The sequence below is a fragment of the Danio rerio genome, chromosome 4 (genome assembly GCF_049306965.1).
Source record: "Danio rerio strain Tuebingen ecotype United States chromosome 4, GRCz12tu, whole genome shotgun sequence".
Lineage (NCBI taxonomy): Eukaryota > Metazoa > Chordata > Actinopteri > Cypriniformes > Danionidae > Danio > Danio rerio.
In genome coordinates, this window is record NC_133179.1 from 20,768,472 (window position 1) to 20,786,451 (window position 17,980).

At 35.4% G+C, this 17,980-nt stretch overlaps 3 protein-coding genes across 15 annotated transcripts in view; 1 reads left to right on the top strand and 2 right to left on the bottom strand.

Moving 5' to 3' along the window:
• Positions 1 to 17,980, top strand: part of ccdc146 (coiled-coil domain containing 146) — a 98,942-nt gene that overhangs the window by 73,200 nt on the left and 7,762 nt on the right. For 2 of the 13 annotated variants that reach the window (XM_073946675.1, XM_073946673.1), the window contains 11 exons: positions 4,548 to 4,715; positions 10,415 to 10,707; positions 12,851 to 12,908; positions 14,134 to 14,310; positions 14,390 to 14,463; positions 14,533 to 14,760; positions 15,264 to 15,450; positions 16,239 to 16,331; positions 16,670 to 16,840; positions 17,097 to 17,185; positions 17,347 to 17,511. In XM_073946675.1, the coding sequence (XP_073802776.1) occupies positions 4,551 to 4,715; positions 10,415 to 10,707; positions 12,851 to 12,908; positions 14,134 to 14,310; positions 14,390 to 14,463; positions 14,533 to 14,760; positions 15,264 to 15,450; positions 16,239 to 16,331; positions 16,670 to 16,840; positions 17,097 to 17,185; positions 17,347 to 17,511 (1,700 nt within the window). In that variant the 5' untranslated portion in view covers positions 4,548 to 4,550. Of the gene's footprint in view, positions 1 to 3,974; positions 4,198 to 4,547; positions 4,716 to 10,414; positions 10,708 to 12,850; positions 12,909 to 14,133; positions 14,311 to 14,389; positions 14,464 to 14,532; positions 14,818 to 15,263; positions 15,451 to 16,238; positions 16,332 to 16,669; positions 16,841 to 17,096; positions 17,186 to 17,346; positions 17,512 to 17,980 lie in introns of those variants that run through there. The other 11 variants (XM_073946678.1, XM_073946677.1, XM_073946674.1 and 8 more) reach the window with 10 other exon arrangements.
• On the bottom strand, positions 2,698 to 4,344 carry sinup (siaz-interacting nuclear protein). The gene is given in 5 exon segments (NM_197937.1): positions 2,698 to 2,768; positions 2,847 to 2,976; positions 3,083 to 3,134; positions 3,756 to 3,899; positions 4,243 to 4,344. Coding segments are annotated over 5 exon segments (438 nt in total). The 5' UTR covers positions 4,292 to 4,344; the 3' UTR covers positions 2,698 to 2,705.
• Positions 5,172 to 8,442, bottom strand: fgl2a (fibrinogen-like 2a). Its single transcript, NM_001025539.2, has 2 exons — positions 7,767 to 8,442; positions 5,172 to 7,019 (listed from the first exon to the last, which is right to left on the bottom strand). Exons 1-2 carry the CDS (start codon positions 8,407 to 8,409, stop codon positions 6,307 to 6,309), a joined length of 1,356 nt encoding a protein of 451 aa, NP_001020710.1. The 5' UTR covers positions 8,410 to 8,442; the 3' UTR covers positions 5,172 to 6,306.

The following is a 17,980-nucleotide window of genomic DNA, read 5'->3' on the forward strand; positions in this document are numbered from 1 at the left end:
TGCTAGAAGGAAAATCCAACAGGATATGACTTCTTTAGATGACTGTGGCCGAGATGGGAGCTTCTTCCTGGTGGAATAGCAGCACTGTGGTTTGAGGCTTTTCTCTCCGTATATCTGTCAGTTCCAGGCTGCTGCTTTTTCTTTTCTCCAGAGAGTTCCGGTCTATGGTCTCTGGCAGACAGACATTGATAATTACTTCCATCCTCGGGCCAAAGCAGCAATGTCCAGTGAAGAGCAAATATCCTATACATCAGCTCGCTCATAATAGTCTATAGAGAGTTTGTTCTTTACTCTCATGTGTTTTTGATTCTAATCTCCCATCCTGTCTTTTTCCATGTTGGTGCAGACAGAGATTGCTTTTTCAGTCGTTGTCTACAAATTCCCAAAGTATTTCATACTTAAATACCTACAGCCTGAGAAATACAGTGAAAGTTTACTATTAAATGTATTTGGATGGATTTACATGCTGACACTACTAATAAGTTTTTTTTTTCCTCTCTTCTTGATAAGCTAGTGGTTACATAATATCATGGGTTTTAAATTGAGAATGACCTTCTCTAAAGCACTGCAATGAGCAAAAAGCTTACAGGGACAAAAGTGAAGATCTATTGCCCCCTCCTGGAAGTGTTCAGCAGGAACCAGAAAAATACTTAAGACATAAGCACAGCCAGGATTTAAATCCATCATCTTCCAAGAATGCATTTATCAACATCTTGTTGCAACATGTAGTTTAAACCTAGTTATTACTTTAAATGAGACATAGAAGAGCTGTTGTGGGTCATTAGTCACGCTAGTGCCTTTTATAATATCAGCTTTTGGTTAATTTACTGGTTAAGTAAAACCACTTTAAAAAATAAAACTTAGTAGCATTAATGAAAACATTGCATTTTATATCTTAATAGACAAACATGGCATTAATTAATTAAAAGAAAATTCATTTAATTTTGAAAAAACATTTATTTATTTATTTTTTTACATTTGACAACGGACAGCAATATATTAAATTTGCAATGCACTGTCACTTTGTATGTAGGTACTAATATGTAGCAGCTGAGGTGCCAACCAACAGGGATCCTTTAGATAAAAACACACCTTTTGAAATGGCTTAAGTGGAAGCTATCAGTTTTCTTTAACAAATTTATGCACATCATCTACAAAGTGTTTATAAAAAAAAAGGAAAATAAAAGGATATGGCATGCTTTTAAGGTTAAGTTAAAGTGATGGTTCACCTATAAGTGAAAAATTACTCACCATTTACTTCCAAATCTTTATTTATTATTTTTCTATTTATTATTGTATTCAGTTGACCACAAATGACAATATTTTGATGAAAGCCAGTACCCACTGACTTCCGTAGTAGGAAAAACAAATGCTAAGGGAATCAATGTCTCCTTTCATCAATTTATTTTGGGTTCAACAGAAGTCACAAGTTTTTAAACAAGTGAAGAGTGAGTAAATAACTTTTAGTTTTAGGTGATTTCCCAATACTAGGTTGTGACTGGAAGCGCATCCCCTGCATAAAAAACATACACCAGTGTAGTTGGTGGTTCATTCCACTGTGGCAAGCCTTAATAAATCAGGGACTAAGCCAAACGATGAGTGAGTGAATTATTTCTTTAATGTATTAATTTAGGGTGGTGTGGTGTCACAATGGGTTGCATTGTCGCCTCACAGCAAGAAAGTCACTGGTTCGAGCCCTGGCTGGGTCAGTTGGCATTTCTGTGTGGAGTTTGCATGTTCACTTCGTGTTCGCGTGGGTTTCCTCCAGGAACTCTGGTTTTCACACAGTCCAAAGACATGTGGTGTAGGTGAATTGAGTAGGCTAAATTGTAAGTGAATAAGTGTTTTCCAGTGATGGGATAAAGCTGGAAGAGCATCCTCTGTGTAAAACATATGCTGGATAATTTGGCGGTTAATTCCACTGTGGCAACCCCCGATTAAAAAGGGACTAAGCCGAAAAGAAAATGAATGCAATAACTCATACTATAAGCTCACATAAAACTGAATATACTTACGATTACCCGTGATTAACTTATGTCTTTAACAGAAAGAGTTTCTAAACTTCGCATCAATCTCTTATATTTACACTACATATTGGGACATATGATAGGGAAATTTGAGCAGATTGCAAATATTAGTGTGCTAACTACACAGGCGCAGCGCTAATGACACTGGTTAAAAGGTATCTTTTCCATGTTAAAAGGAGTTGTCCTTACCATCTGAGATGGTGTCAGGCAAACTTTCCATTTCCTCTTTGTGACAGCAGAACAACAGCATATACATCCAAAACGATGATCACCTCAGGTACAGATTATGTGCTTTTTAGTCTTAAATGCTACCAAATGTGAGTTTAAAATAAATACCATTTATTGACATACTACTGAACTAGCAAACTAAGTATTGCAAATGTGGGATTTAAAATGTTTTGTGCAGACAGCCAAATTGCTTCTCACTGGAATCTTGTCACATTACGTGTTGTTATGACACGGTGTATGAATAAATAACCTCCAATGGCTGCTGACAGGATGTGAAGAAAGACTGGTTCCTATTTTTGTTTTGTTTTGTTTTTTTAAAGATTCACACTATTTACTAGCACATTCAAAAGAACTGCATAGAAGTATAAAAAGAGAGTATTTTATTAAAAAAAAACATTTAAAAAAGACAAATTCTACACATTATTGACAGTTCTGGGAACAGGTCTCGGACTATACGGATGGCTTACTCAGAGGTTTGTATCTTCTCACTGGACGAGCTCTAAAACTTGAACACTGAAAAAAATAAGTCAAAATTAGACTTGTACGAGTTAGATTCTGATTAACAGACAGTTCAATGGAAAAGACACTTACCCAAACTTGTTCTTGTATCTGGCGCATTTCTTTCAGTTTCCTCTCACGCTCAACTTTTCTTGCTGCATCACGTGCATCAAAAGAGAAAGGCTTAAAACAAGTTGATCTTTGCAGCCTTGCATGTTCATGCCTTCAGATGAGGTAAAAAAAATGATTTATATAAATATACATATTTTATAAACAGTTGAATGTGTAATTAAACTTTTTACCATAAAAAGTCAATAGAGGTTTCTTACAATCTGACTGCATGAGCAGCGGATGTTGATCCAGATCGACCATCTGCAATGACTGCCAAAAGTGAAAAGCACATCAGATTGCCCTGGTGCAAATTTGCAAACTATCAACCATCGCAGTTAAAAAGATCAAATTGAGGTAAATGTAAACCAATTTGCTACTTATGGAATGCTGCAGTATAACACTACTAAGTAATTTAACAATTAATATAATGGAAATCTGTGCTGACTGCCCTGATATACAATGAAAATATTAGAAAAGTATGGATAAACCTACACAGTTGTACTGTAACATAGAATACAGAAATATGCAATACAAATATGAGCATCAACACAAACAAATTTGATTGTTCATTTGTACCACAAGTCTACCACTGGAGGGCCTCAGCAAACTTCCAAGGTCGAGCCTGGAAGGAGACCCGTCTTGTAGATTTATTATTGAGAACATAGTCCAGTTTTTGGAAAATTTGAATACATGAAGACGCCTCATTTTAAAAGCGTGTTCTCTTGATCTGGTCATTTTTAAGGAACTTGTTTTATTTTCTTGGTTGCACCAAACTGTAAATCTTATGTACAAAAAAAAAAAAATGATAAAAAAATCTACTAATAAAATAAAAACTTGACTTTAATGCAGAAAGAGTTCAGTACAGCATGTGCAAGTGCAATCAACTCTTACCAGTTTCACAGCTGTCGTGTTTTTGCAGGGGGGAAACGACTGCCACAGCGTACTTGCGCTTAGGGGATAATGTTAAAGGTGATTTGCGTTTAAATACGCTTATGTAATTCTTATCCGTTTCCGAAGGCATATCTGTGAAAGAAACTGTCAAAAAACAAAACAAAATAGTGAACATCTGATTTGACGTGCACGCGCTGGCCTCATTGTGAGAAAGTTGCTATGGAGACTGGGTCGCGCGCTACAAAACAATGACTGAAACTGCAGAGATTTAAACGGGTGAACAACTTATAAAAAGGCCACGGTAAGTTTCTGAGAACATGACAATAACACCAAAAATAAATAAAGAAATAACGTGGTTTTTTCAGCTAGTTGTATGATTACGGGGTCCACGGTGAATTTATGGAAACTGAAATACATAGCAGCTGTTCAGTGTTATTAAAATGTATGAATTATGTTTAAAATACTTGAAACCTAACGGTAACGTTACCTGAATGATTGTGTTTGACGTCGGTTTGTGTATTGTTACGGTGAGCCATAAAAACGGTCGAATACTATTGTGTCGACGCGGGTGTAAAGTTTTTTTGGTCAGCTGATTTTACTGCAATAAAGCTTGCGCCTATATCTGCTGCAAATTGATGTTAATTATCTGCAGCTGCAGTGTGACCTGCCACAAACGCTCTTTAAATCCATTTAGTTGGGATCAAAGACTGTTTGTGCAATTGGACAATATAATTAATTTATTTAGCTTAAAATACCTTCTGTCTTTAAGTACATTTGTTTATGTTTGTGCAGGTCATGATGAGGCAGGCACAGCAGCGGAGCTCTTCGCCGTCACATGATGACCAGCAAGAGTCCAGCGAGAGAGCAACGCCCATTTCTGCCCTCGCTCCAGAGGTTGATTTAAATCAAGAACAACCTGCGGTCCTGTCATTAAATCCAGCCTTGCAGTGCTTGGAACAGGTAAAATCTCATTGTTGCAATAATAAAAAACAACATAAAGCAAAATAAAAGGTAAAAAAAATAAAATAAATGAATTTCCTCTACAGATATTAAATTCACTGTGGAGATAAAACTTGAACTCATTGAATCAAAACACTGATTCCTCTTGCTTTTAAATATACCATGACACTGATCTACTTTTTACTCTAAATACTGTGGCTTAAAAAATTGAAAGTACAGTGCTAATGAACATGAAACATACTTTTAATTATGACAAGCTCTCACCAAACATTTTTTTTTTTTGTAATGTAGATGACTAATACTAAAAGGTTTGTTAATTATTGTTACATACATTTAACTGCCCCAATGTCTGCCAAGATTTTAGTAACAAAAAGATCTAGAATTTCAGTTTAATGTTAACATATTTTCTGAATGAATGTTGGACTATGTGAGATAAATCAACAGCTTTGAGTCAACTACAGTATGTACTTTTTAAAGTTTAATTTGCTTCATAGAAATACAAATAAATCTTTAAAATCACAAATTAATGTGTTTAATATACATTCTCCAATATACATATATTCTAAAAAAGTAAGCTTATAACAATTTTTAAAAACCCTGAAATGCATTCATTTCAGCCTCAGGAGGGGGTTGGGGCACATTTATCACAATCTGCTTAACCACATAGCAATACCTAAAAAATAAAAATCTTTAAAAACCATCCCATACTGTCAAAATAAATAATGTACATTTTGTACTTGAATATCACAGATATATATTTTCTTTTTAACAACCTCATTTTGTCATTTTCTGTCCCTTCAGCTTATTTGTAAAAAAATACAGCTAAAAAATAATGTTGATGACAAAGTAATTTGCATAAAATATTTTTTGTTAAATATATCCCCTCTCTTTCCCTAATTCCATCAGTAATCATTGACAAATTGGATGTAAATCATAGTAGCTATTATTCAATTTGTTCTACCAATAATTGTATCCACAAAAAACAAGCAAACAAATAAACTTTCAGTCGTCCATGGTGTAGAACAGTGGTTCTCAAACTGTGGTACGTGTACCACTAGTAGTACGCAGGCTTCCTTATAGTGGTACGGAGGAGGAATGAAATATGTCATGTACATGCTACACACATTTCAAAATTTACCAAAAATGATGTATATAATATGATATATATGACAAATAGCCTACATTTCTGAGGTAATCTGCCACGTTTTTTTTAACCGTGCAGAGTTGTAGCTGCTTTACCTGGCCTACTACGCTACTGTATTTCAATACTGCTAATTTTGGTGGTACTTGGAGAGACAAATTGTTTCTGAGGTGGTACTTGATGAAAAAAATTTGAGAACCACTGGTGTAGAAAAGCAGTTAAACACAAGGTGGCAGTAGGACACACAGATAAAAGAAATCATACAATCAACCAAATTGTTGGTATATTTAAAATATAAGCTGGACATTATTTCTTTGTACCTTGTGATGTTTAAAATACAGGTTTATATTTTTAAGGCAGTTCTGTTAATGTCTGTGGATTTGCATCACAATTTGGTCTTGAGGAAAAGTTCCCCCAAAAAATAATTAATTATTATTATTGTGAGTTGCCTTAGGGTGCATAGTTCTTCGGCCTTATCATCATTTTAACATTTTTATAAGCTTGCCTGAAGCTTGTCGGATAGTACTCAGAAGTCGCATTGGGCCACGTTCCCCAAAAAATCCCATCCCTTTTCCCTTTGTACTTTGTTTTGTAGTATTTGCCATTAAGGTTTGCTGACATGCAGGCATCAAACCACCATCCCGAACCATAATACGCCCCACAGTTGCCTGAGGGGTATCTGTCGTTATCTTTATCCGGCGTAGTGAAGAACTTCTGATCATGGTTGAAGTGTTTGCTAAACTGCAAAGCGTTTCCAGCTGTCCCCGAATACCCGCTCACAGACAGCCGATAATGAAGGAACTCATTGGACACATAGAACTGATCATATTTGGCATATCCACGTGTGCCCTCTGAGTCTTCCAGCTCAATGCGTAGGATCATGTCCTTGGCTTTGGTGAGCAGGTGGATTTTATCATTACCAAGCCAGAATTCACTGTTAAGGTTCCCGAAGCCCTTCTTGTAGTCAGCCCAGGTGCGGTTGAAGCTCACGCTGCCGTTTATTCGATGTTGTATGACGGTCCACCCACCTCCAAATGACTCCATGTCACAGTAAACCGCAAAGCTGCCATTCCTGGGATCAGGAGTCACCTGGTACACCTTGTTTATCCTTTGCCCCAGCATGCTGATGTCTGAGCAGTCTCTTGGAGGGATGTTTGTGAGGTCTGTGTAGAGAGAGATGACCTTTAAGCATGCTTTATCATTTCATACATTTAAAAAGTTTTGCAATATTACAATGTATAACAATTTTTTTTAAATATAGAGTATGTTTTATGTTTCAATAACTATGTATAATTTGGTTTAGTGGGGCTTATTGCATTCCTTTAATCATCATGTGATTCTGTGGTCAGGGTTCATCGCCTCTGCAGGTTTGAATTTTTGAAATGCAAACACTGACATCATTTGTTTTCATTCCACATTTGATTTTGGGAAATTAAAGTCAGAAGATTTCAGCGATGACCCGCATAACTATTCCTGTTGTTGAGTTCACTCATCTGAGAGGAAACTGTTTGGATTCGTAGCTATAAAAAAATTACTTTACGTTTGTAAATGGTCTAAAGATTTAGTAAGTATTCGGTCATTAAGTTCAATAGTTGTTTATTATTTTAAAAATGTAGGGTGCACGGGCATTTATAATGCTATTTTTTTTCAGCTTTTAAGCGTTTTATTAATCAAAGAATCACAAAAAATATTTTTTTACTAAAATATTAAGCTACATAACATTTTTAACCTTGAAAATAATACTTATGTTATTTTAAACTTCAAATTAGCATATTAGAAAATTTTCTGAAAAATTATGTAAATCTGATGACTAATAACTTTTTTACATTTGAAATTTAAATAAAAAATATTTTATTCTTTACCAAAAAAAAACAAAAACATAAAAGACTGCTTTAGAATCGAAGACTTACGTTGAAGTTGTAGTTGTTGACCAGGACATGAAGTGCAGGTGCTGCTGATTTTATTGACCATCCCAGTGATGTTCTCAACTTTTCTGTCCACTATATTCTCTACGTTTTGCAGATTGAGGAGGTTAAGCTCCTCTAGGCGGCCCTGAAGGGAGTTAATCTGTGCACGTGCATTTTTCAGGCTGCTAGACATGCGGTTCATCTTCACCTGCATGTTTTGTACAATGTCATTATCACTGTCGTTCCCATTATGAATAACTCTCATGCTGGTTTGACCTCGACTCTGCTCTCCCTCTGTTGGAGGGTCACCACTGTCCTTCTGCAAGTTGAGGTCCACTTGTTTCAAGCTGCACTCCAGACAGGAGCTCTTCAACCTGTTTACTGTCTCCTTCAAGCTTTGCAGTTCCTTCACGGTCTTCTCTAGTAGTCGGAATTGTTTGGGAAGCTGGATAGTCAGCGGTGGCATTGTGATCTGATATGGGCACTCCTCCTCATCCTCACACTTCCCAGCTGGCCTCAGTCTTACCTGGGAGCAGCTGGAAGCTCCAGGTGCCCTGTCCACAACCCCAGACGGGCCACTGCCAGAAGCCTCTACCTCCTGCCAGATGGCTATCAGCAGAGAACAGCACACATACACCAGTTTCATGATCTCAGAGTCTACAGTGATCCAAACAGAAAGAGAGAACAGGAGGGAACTGCCTCAAAGTGCAACAGCTTTGCCATTAATATCACTAGAGAGAGAGAGAGAGAGAGTGGGTGGGGCAGCAGTGCATTGCATAATTGCGTAGTCGACAACGCAGTAAGAATTCCATAGAATATGGGACCACTGACCATTTTTATTAAAACACAGCACAATGACTAAATATGTAGGAATGATGGTTTTGTTTGTTTTAAACTTACAGTAAATAAAGGAATGTGTTAGCAAGATAAACCAGATGGGCAGTATAGTGCTGTGAATGACAATATGCTGTTAATTTTCAGGTCATCTAAAAAATACCTTATACTCTCACTGGCCACTTTATAAGGGAACACCTTACGAGTACCTGGTTGGATCGTCTTTTAGCTTCAGAATTGCCTTAATGCTTCGTGGCATTGATTCAACAAGGTACTGGAAATATTCCTTTGGCATTAAAAGCCAAGTTGATCCGCAGTTTCTGAAACACTCCAGCCCGTCTGGCACCAACAAACATGTCACGTTCAAAGTCACTGAAGTCACCTTTCTTCACTATTCTAATGCTCACTTTGAACTGAAGCATCATAAATCGTCTTGACCATGTTTTCAAACTTCACGATTGACATTGTGCTCGATTATCCACTTCAGACATTTTGTTTGTTGTAACTTTGCAACTACATGACAACTAACTCTTATTAGAATATTATGGAAGATTGTTTTAATTGTTTGAAAAAGGTCAGCAAATAATGAAAAAATGTTAACTTTTAGGTTAACTTGCTCTTTACAATGTAAAAGTCATATTTCTTTTTAGTTTATTCCTGTAAGTGCTGTGGTGTTTTGAAAAAACTGTCATCATTAATTTATTGCAGTCATGTGTTTACATTATGGATTGCTAATGTGTTTGTTTTGGCATAGAATTTTGTGTCGTCACAGAGCTGTTTTTTTTACTGTAGTATTGGCCGTAAAACAAACAAGCTTTGTTTGGGACTGTTGTAAAAGAGAAACTGTAGTGTTTATTTAATCTGGTGCAGATGTACTCAGACATCTGCCAGAAATAGCTTCACCATTTCTTTTACTTCTTCTTACTTCTCTTAGGCCTACGTCTTTTATTTATGCATTGAATTGGTTCTGCAGTTCTTTTTTAAAGTTTTACTCTAATCTTAACAATAATCTGTATTATTATTTTACCTTTCCCTATGGTATCAGCATACATAGATGAACTGTCTATTGTAAAATTGTGCTCCAGTGTCTAACTTCAAAGCTGATTCTCCACATGTGTGCCTCATGATTTCTCATAAACTTCACAGTAACTGTTTAGACTCCTGCTATGGCTCTGTGCCGGAAGTCTCAAAAATAAAAATGCTATAAAATAGGAACTGATAACGCACATGTTGCTTATCAAGATAAATGTTCAGCAAAAGTCAAAAACACAGCTGCATAACTTTTGAGTAAATTTTAGTATAACATTATCATTGCAAGATTTGTTGCAAAATGATCATAAATGTCATGTTCACATTATTTAAGGTGAAATTAATTCTACAATTTTAATATTAGTCAATTTATGTGTGTTAAATCAGGCCTACATCATAGCAATTAATACTAATATGAAGGATTTTCAACAACAGAGCCTAGGCCTCTGGGAAGTATTTTTAAATCTGTTTTACTACATATCTTAACAGTAAAGCACTTAAACATTTTGTTTAGATTTAAAGGAGAAAAACACATATTGAGACTTTGTGCTGATAATCAGATATGCGTATACTGTATAGAAAGCTTGAGTGGTCAGATAAACACACTCAAAGCTTGGATACATTCATTTTCATGGTGGAGATCTGATGCATGGCACATATATTGATCCGCTCTTAAGAGACATCTTCAAACGAGTCCAGACAACATATATCTGTTTAAAATGCATTTAGGCAAATGTTTATTGGACTGTTTGATTGTTGATCAATCTTTTTTCATCTTTGTCCTACAGCTCTTCTCCACTGGAAAGATCAGCGTGGAAAAAGTGGCTCGTCTTAAAGCCAGTTTCAACCTCTTAAATGAAACTCTGAGAAGTTCTCAGGACTCTGAAATGCAATTGCTCCTGGAGGCGAAGACCTTGCGCATGACATTAGAGCAGCAAAGGCAGGAGCTGGAGAATGCTGAACTTTTTCCTGAGGGACCAGACACAGAGGTCAGCAGACTGAAGCAGACACTCCTGCAGTACTACAACCAACTGAAGGAGGACGAAGAAAGAGATTATCAGATGCAATTTCAGCTTGAGTGGTGAGATGCTCTGCAAGATCACATCATGCAGCTCATTTTCGCAACATCTAATGCAGTCCATAAACCAGCGCAAATTTAGGTTGCAAAAAAGCAGAGCCGATTATAATCAGGTGCATACATTCTACCATCAACAGATGTGCAAAGGGAAAGGGAAACTCCTACAAATTCATATGCAAAAAAAACAAAAAAAAACAAAACACAAATGTTTCACTTCATGTCTTTAGTAAATCCTGACAGTAGTTTTCACAGTGGTGCAAGCTGTTAGTAATGTCCTAAAATTTAATCCTAACCATCAGATTATGCTAACAACACTTGATTTGAATGTTTCCAAGGTTGTGGTTAGGGTTTGGGGTAGGCTAGGACAATATTACATCCTCTATTACACCACTCTATATGAAAACTTCCCAATTTAACATCATAATTCGACATCAAGATATGCTACCTACTTTTTGAATTTAAGGTAGGACAAGTTGACAGAACACCGGCCCTTACTCTGAGTGTGGGGCATTTAGTTTCCTCTCACTAAAGGTTATTGACTTTAAGTGACTTAATCTGCATTCCTTCTAACACTCACCTTCTTGTGTTTAACATTTTTTCTCGCCTCCAAAATTCAGCAGGGAAAGAACACTATGCTGAATCATGACTTACAAGGTTGGTCGTGAAGGTTCCTCACATAACTGATTCAAAATGATTTAATCACGTATAAAAAAATAAAGAGAGCTTTGGTGATAACTAACCAAATATTTGCTTACCACAATAATAACCTTTTGCTAGAAATGGTATCAAAAATGGAAAAAGCTAGAGAAAATTGTACAGCACCGTACATTTACACTTAAAATGACACCTAAGCGTAGCTTCCAGGCACCATCTTTATATTTAAGCTCAGCTGCCAGAAATGAAACATACAGGATTGTGTGGTATCAAAAGCAGCAAAGGATACATCTGCGCTGCCTTAAAAAAATTGATCAGATGAAAGAATCTAAAGAGACAGGAAGTAAAGATTAGGTTTGGTCGAGCTTTGATGTCCTCCTACCTTGGAATGCATCCTTTGAAGCAGGATTTTCTCGATTTCGGATGCAACCTAATAATGTGTCTTGTAATATTTTGCTATGAAAATCTAATACATTAGTGGTGAGGCGGCACCACAAATAAGTTATTAAAGTTCCCCTTTTATGCCTTTTCCAATATTACTTATTATGTTGTGTGTCTCAATGTTTTGTGCCAGTAAAAGATTTTTAAAATATACATAATTCTAGCATGTTGTTATTAAAGACTGCAGGTCAACAATGTCTGTTTTGACCCTCAAACACTGTAGTTCAGTTGGTATTGTCATGTATGTCAAGAAGATACTGTTATCTGTGTTATACTGTGTTTGAAAGTCAAACAATGATCTGTAACAATAACTACGAAAAACAATTTTAAAATCACAATGAATTGTAGAATCACATTCATGTCCAATGTAAATTTTTAAAAGCTAATTAATGATAGAACATAAACAGCGGACCCTACCTTAAAGAGCTTGAACATTTAAAAAGGAAGATAATAAAAGATGCATGGTGCTTTTCATAAACACACCAATAATGAACATTTATGTGAATGTTAATATAGTTATAGTTAATGCACTTGTTGTAAAAGGGCCTTAGGAACCTCTGTACTAGAGAGTACAGTATACAATATGCAATACGATATATGTATTTTATGCATGTCAGTTAGTCAAGTATTCCTACTGCAGGCATATTACTGCCAGATGTCTTTTCTGCACATGTGGATATTTTGTCCTGAGTGAATCCTTCATCCCTATCCAAACCAGCATGGATACACATTGCACAGCATGCTTTCGCTCACTGTAATAATCTACTACTTTGATGGGATGGTCCAGCTTTCAATGATAGCAGTATTAGCATTCAGCTAGAATATTTATACATGTGGTTTTCACACAGCTTGTTATTGCACAGCTTTGTCATCTAAAATGTTTAATAGCAGGCACAACATTTATAAATGTGAAATGTCCTGTGTGCTTAAACGCTTCTCTAATTGTATAATTTGCATTTATTTGTTCCTTTTTATTTGAATTGGTTTACATCCTGATTTCTGCGAATGCAAGGATGTTTTTTTTTTACAGAATTTCATTTCTGCTTTTTAGTCTTAAAGAGGAAAAGCTCTATCTTGAGAAAGAATACCAGGATCAACCTAAACAGGCTGTAAGTATAGCTAGGGCATGTGACGTCTCCAGATAAATACATCATTGGGTTTTCCGATACACTGTAAAAATGCTTGGAACCACACAATTTCTTCATGGTCTCTGAACACATATTGATTGTTAACTTAAATGTTTTTAAAAAAAAATTTAAAAGTGGGTTGACCACAAAAAAATTAAGTTGTCACCCGACCCCCCTCCCCCAAATACCCTTTTTCTTAATTGTGTTGTGTTGATTCCACTCATTTTAAATAAGTAGCTTAAATAAAGCAAGCAGTGTGTGTGTGTGCATTAAGATGCATTATACTTAGGGCCAGACAGAATCTGTGGACATTTTTAGCTATTTCTGCAGAGAATTTTTGTTAAAAAAAAAATCTGGATTTATGTGGAATGATTTTAGGAGGATCATAACTAAAAAACTTAATTACAAAAAAACAAACATGACATTTTTTACCTTTATTTCATGTTTACAATGCAAATCTAATTAGATACACTCATTTTGGTAAATAAGGCAAGTCTCTCATATAATAAATCTACTAAAAGATTTTTTAAATTTTACTTTTCAAACTGTATTGTGAATAAGTCATATGAACATTTTAATATTAATAATCTAAGTTTACACACATTTACACAAGTAAATACATAGACTCAATAATGGGATAAAAATCTGTGGAAATCTGCATATTTCTGCGCACACAGATTCTATGTGGGCATAATTATATTGTAATAATTTAAAAATCATGAAAGCCCATGTAGAAAAAAAACAAGCTTACTGTAAAGTATTTTAATATAATTTTATACTTAAATTACTCACAAATATTAGTATCTATTATCTGAAAATCACTTACAAATCATTGTCATAATAATAATTTTAATTGTAATAAAGCCGAACAGGAATTTTCTGCCAAGATTAGAGTACATAATATTTCTTTATTTATAATTATTTTATTTTTCTATATTATTATTTACTTAGGCTAGTTGGGTTAATTATAAAACCCATTAGATAACCATTTAATCTGAAGCCAATCAAAAAAAAAGTAATAAAAAACTGCTTTTATTCCAGCCAAATTTAAACAAAATAAGAAAAACAATATTATAAGAAATACTGTAATAAATGTCCACAAGAATCAAAATTTAAACATAACTTTTTAAATATTTGAAAAAGAATCAAAATTTAACAGAAGGTCTAATAATTTCACTTCTTTATTTTTGTTTATGTCCTCATGCAGGAGCTAGAAAGCAGGTATGCGACCCTGAAGAACAGTTGTGAGGAGGTGAGGAAAGAGGTTCTTAAGCTTAGACAGGAGGTGAGGACTCTAACTGAGAGCATGGAGACTCAACAGAAACATATCAAGAAAGAACAACTTGAACTGGAGGATTTAAAAAATCGTGTTGAGAGCAATGAGGTAATCAAGACCTGTTAAGCGGCAATATTCGCCTGTAAGCTGGATGTGGAGTTCATATGTTAACAATGTCTTTCACCAGGCTGAGCTGGCTCAGGTGCTCCTCATACCTGTTCAACTGAGAAAAGAGGTCGACAGGGTTGCCCACAAGAAATCGTATGTGGTAATTTAGTGAAGGTACACAAAAACTATTAATATTTCACTAATCACCTGTGTGTTTTATAGGGAGTTGGAGAAGCAGGTTGCAAAAATAGAGCAACATCGTTTGGATAATGTGGAGCATCAGAAGAGTTTGGAGGCAAAATGTGAAAAAGTGAAGGAGGCCATAAAAGAGGTGGTACGAGAACAGGAAGGCCACAAGGCTCAGCTAGTGACTGCAGAGAACAAACAAGACAGACTTCTCACAGATTTGCAAATGGCCAAAGCAAAAGAGGCAGCGTTTATGGACCAAAGGTCATTATTTCAGCATTTCTGTAACATTAATGCCAAACATATTCAAATTCATCTAGTGTGAGGACAACCAAAATGTTTGACCCTCTCCACATTTATGATGTTTGCAGAAATTGAAGTCATCATACTGTTATTGGGTAACATTGTATTGCTGTGAACAGGAAACTACAGCAAATATATAATAACAATAAAAGTGCCTCCATAACCTCATATAGAAAAAAAAACAACATCAACAAATAGAGACTGATGATAATGGCAATCAGAAAAGAGAACAATTGACCACCACTAGCTCAGCCACTATGTGTATAATAACTAATAATTGTTTTTGCCATGATGACTACATACTGGCCTTAGTGTATTATATAATACAAAATATACTGCTATAAATGTATATTAATAAAAAATGTAATGTAAAGCTCAAATTAAATTTATTAAATTTGTCATAGCAGTATGTGAAAAGGGTCCATATTAAGTAAATTTGCTATACTGATTGTTTTGGACTACAGGGGTCTGTTGGAAATTAGCATGGAGCAGATTGTTGCTGAGTTCATATCTTTGCGCGATAAACTGGCCCGAGATACAAGGCTGAAAGACAAGCTTATGTTAGCCCTGAAGAGAAATGAACTGCAGCTGAAACAGGCCAGAGACGCTCTCACTAACACTCAACAACAGCATGAGAGGATCCAGGCTCAGGTGAAAAACACATCTAATTTCTTACATCTACATCTAGAAATCCACATCCAGACAAATATTGTCATAAAATATATTGTTGTAAAACTGGCAAATTCACTCCACTGTGGTGACCCTAGATAATTCAGGGGCCGAATGATAGTGAGGATATTGTCATAAGTTGTAATATCAACAATTAATCATACTTTAAAAGGATTTTCCAGATGTTTCAGGGTTTATTGCAGGGTAATTATTGCAGAAGCATTTCTTTTGTGACGTCTGAATTTCTGTGGAATGAATTCTTTCTCACGTTATGTACAGAAACTCTGATGAATCATCCTTATTTTAAGAGAATAGGAACTGTTAGTTCCTTTGGATTTTCAAAGATTTTCATTGTGTCAGACACAATGGTGTGTGCTAGCACTTGTGCACATACTGTCTTTTCCCCCATCATTTCCTGTCTGCTTTTTAACCACTACAATAAAATGGAAAAACACTCAAAAATGCAGAAAACATCTGAAACTTGGTGTCCTGTGGTTTGACATATTGTACTCTATATAAAATTTTTATCATCATCATCATTTTAATTCTTTAATTATTGTCCCGACTGCTTTTATTAGTTGATGTTAAGATCAAGATCTTACAAATGATACTATACTATTAATACAAAATTCTGTCTCACCATTTAAATTTAGAGGGTGTAAAAACATGCTACTTGAAAATATTAAGTGACCAGTTGCAGAGCCTGAGATGTACAGTTTATGGGCAAATATTTTGATTATTAATTGTTATGTGGTTTCATTTTACCACAGAAAGAGACAGTCTCAGAAGCCGACATCTTGCTTGAGAGAAGAAAAGATCTGGAAAAGGAAGTAGAAAACTTAAAACGCAATTTGATTAGTGAGGTATGTCCATTAAGACAAGAATTTCTGTGAAAATAATGGGTCTCATTCACTAATCAAGCATTTGCAAAAATTTATGCGCGAATTTTGCATGAATAATTAGGTCATGATAATTACTTAAAAGTCTTGGAAAAATCTGGGAAAAGTCATGTAATCTTAGTAGTAAAACTGTGTATGACCCCTGGAACAAACTTATGCATGTGAATTTGGCGGAACGTTTTCATGAGAGGTTTAAATGTGCGCATAAATACAAAAAATGTAAACAATCATTAGTGAATGAGACATATTGTGTTTTAAGATGCAGTTCATGTATGTTTTCATATCTGTGTATTTGGGAGTAGCAGTCTATGGCAGGGATGAAGGTCCAGCTGGTTCAAGAGTATGTTGAGAAGGAGCAGGCTTTGATTAGAGAGTCTTATCGCCGCAGAGATGAGCTTCATCACCTTCATCATCTCATACTTATCAAAACAGACGAAAAAGAGCAGAAGAGCCGTGAGCTACTGAAAGCACAGGTTATTTACATTACATTACATTTGCCTCGCATTGCATTTACCTCTCAGTCCGTATTTATTCACCATCATATTGTTCCAAAAAGTGGAATTTTCCTGCTCCTATTGGAAACATGGAATGACTAACTTTCAAACGTACAAAAATTAGTACTGTCAAATGTTTTTCATGACGGTTTGGAACAACATGAGGGTAAATAAATCATGATTAATTGATAATTTTTGTCTTTATGCCTACTGATTGATATGAATGTCATTGCAGCTCAAATACAAGCAATCTAAGCAAGAACTGCAAGGAAAAGGACTGGTTATACAGGAACACATTAAACAGACTAAAGAGACACAGACAAGGTACTACCAGATTGACTGAAACAGAGCTGATGCTAAAGCAAGATATAATTTTAAAATGCTTTTGTTTTTCTTTTATTTGCCTGATTTAAAAATGAACCTAGTTTATTAACCTGCTGTATAGTCTGATTAGTAAATGGGCTCTTTAATGTTACCCTAACCAGGCTGGGCGTGTTTGCTAAGCTGTATGAAGTCACCAAGTCTAAGCGGAACAAGTACCTGAGCTTAATTCAAATCTCAGACCAAAACCTGGCATTGGTGCAGGAGAAGCTGGCTAAACTGGAAGAAAACCTAAAGACACTGCAGTCCACTGCTATCAGCAAAGACAAGTTCCTTACCTTTCACATGCATATTCTTATTCTTTTAACAATCTGACTACCTACCACAAAGTAACACTTACCTTTACTGTGAAGTGCTATGAGTGTGCATATTTGCTCGAAGTTTGGCATTATTTGAACTGAGATATGGTGGTAGGGTGGGACATAATGTAGTTCCTGTCTCTTTAAAAAAAACAGCCAATAGTGTTTTGAGTCCCGAGTTAAACTCAAACTCATATATAGCATATATAGAGTCCTAAAGGGACAGGACATGTCAGACACTAGAGAGTATTTGTTTGGTCTGAAGATTTAATGAGAAACTGAAATATTAATTTACATCAAAAACATTTTGGTTTATCCATTTAGGCAAAATTATTTTAATATGTTTATATTTTCTTAATGTAAATCTTGTCACTGTTTTGGAGCACACTACATTACAGATATTCTTAAGACTAACATACTGATACTGACATCTGCTTTC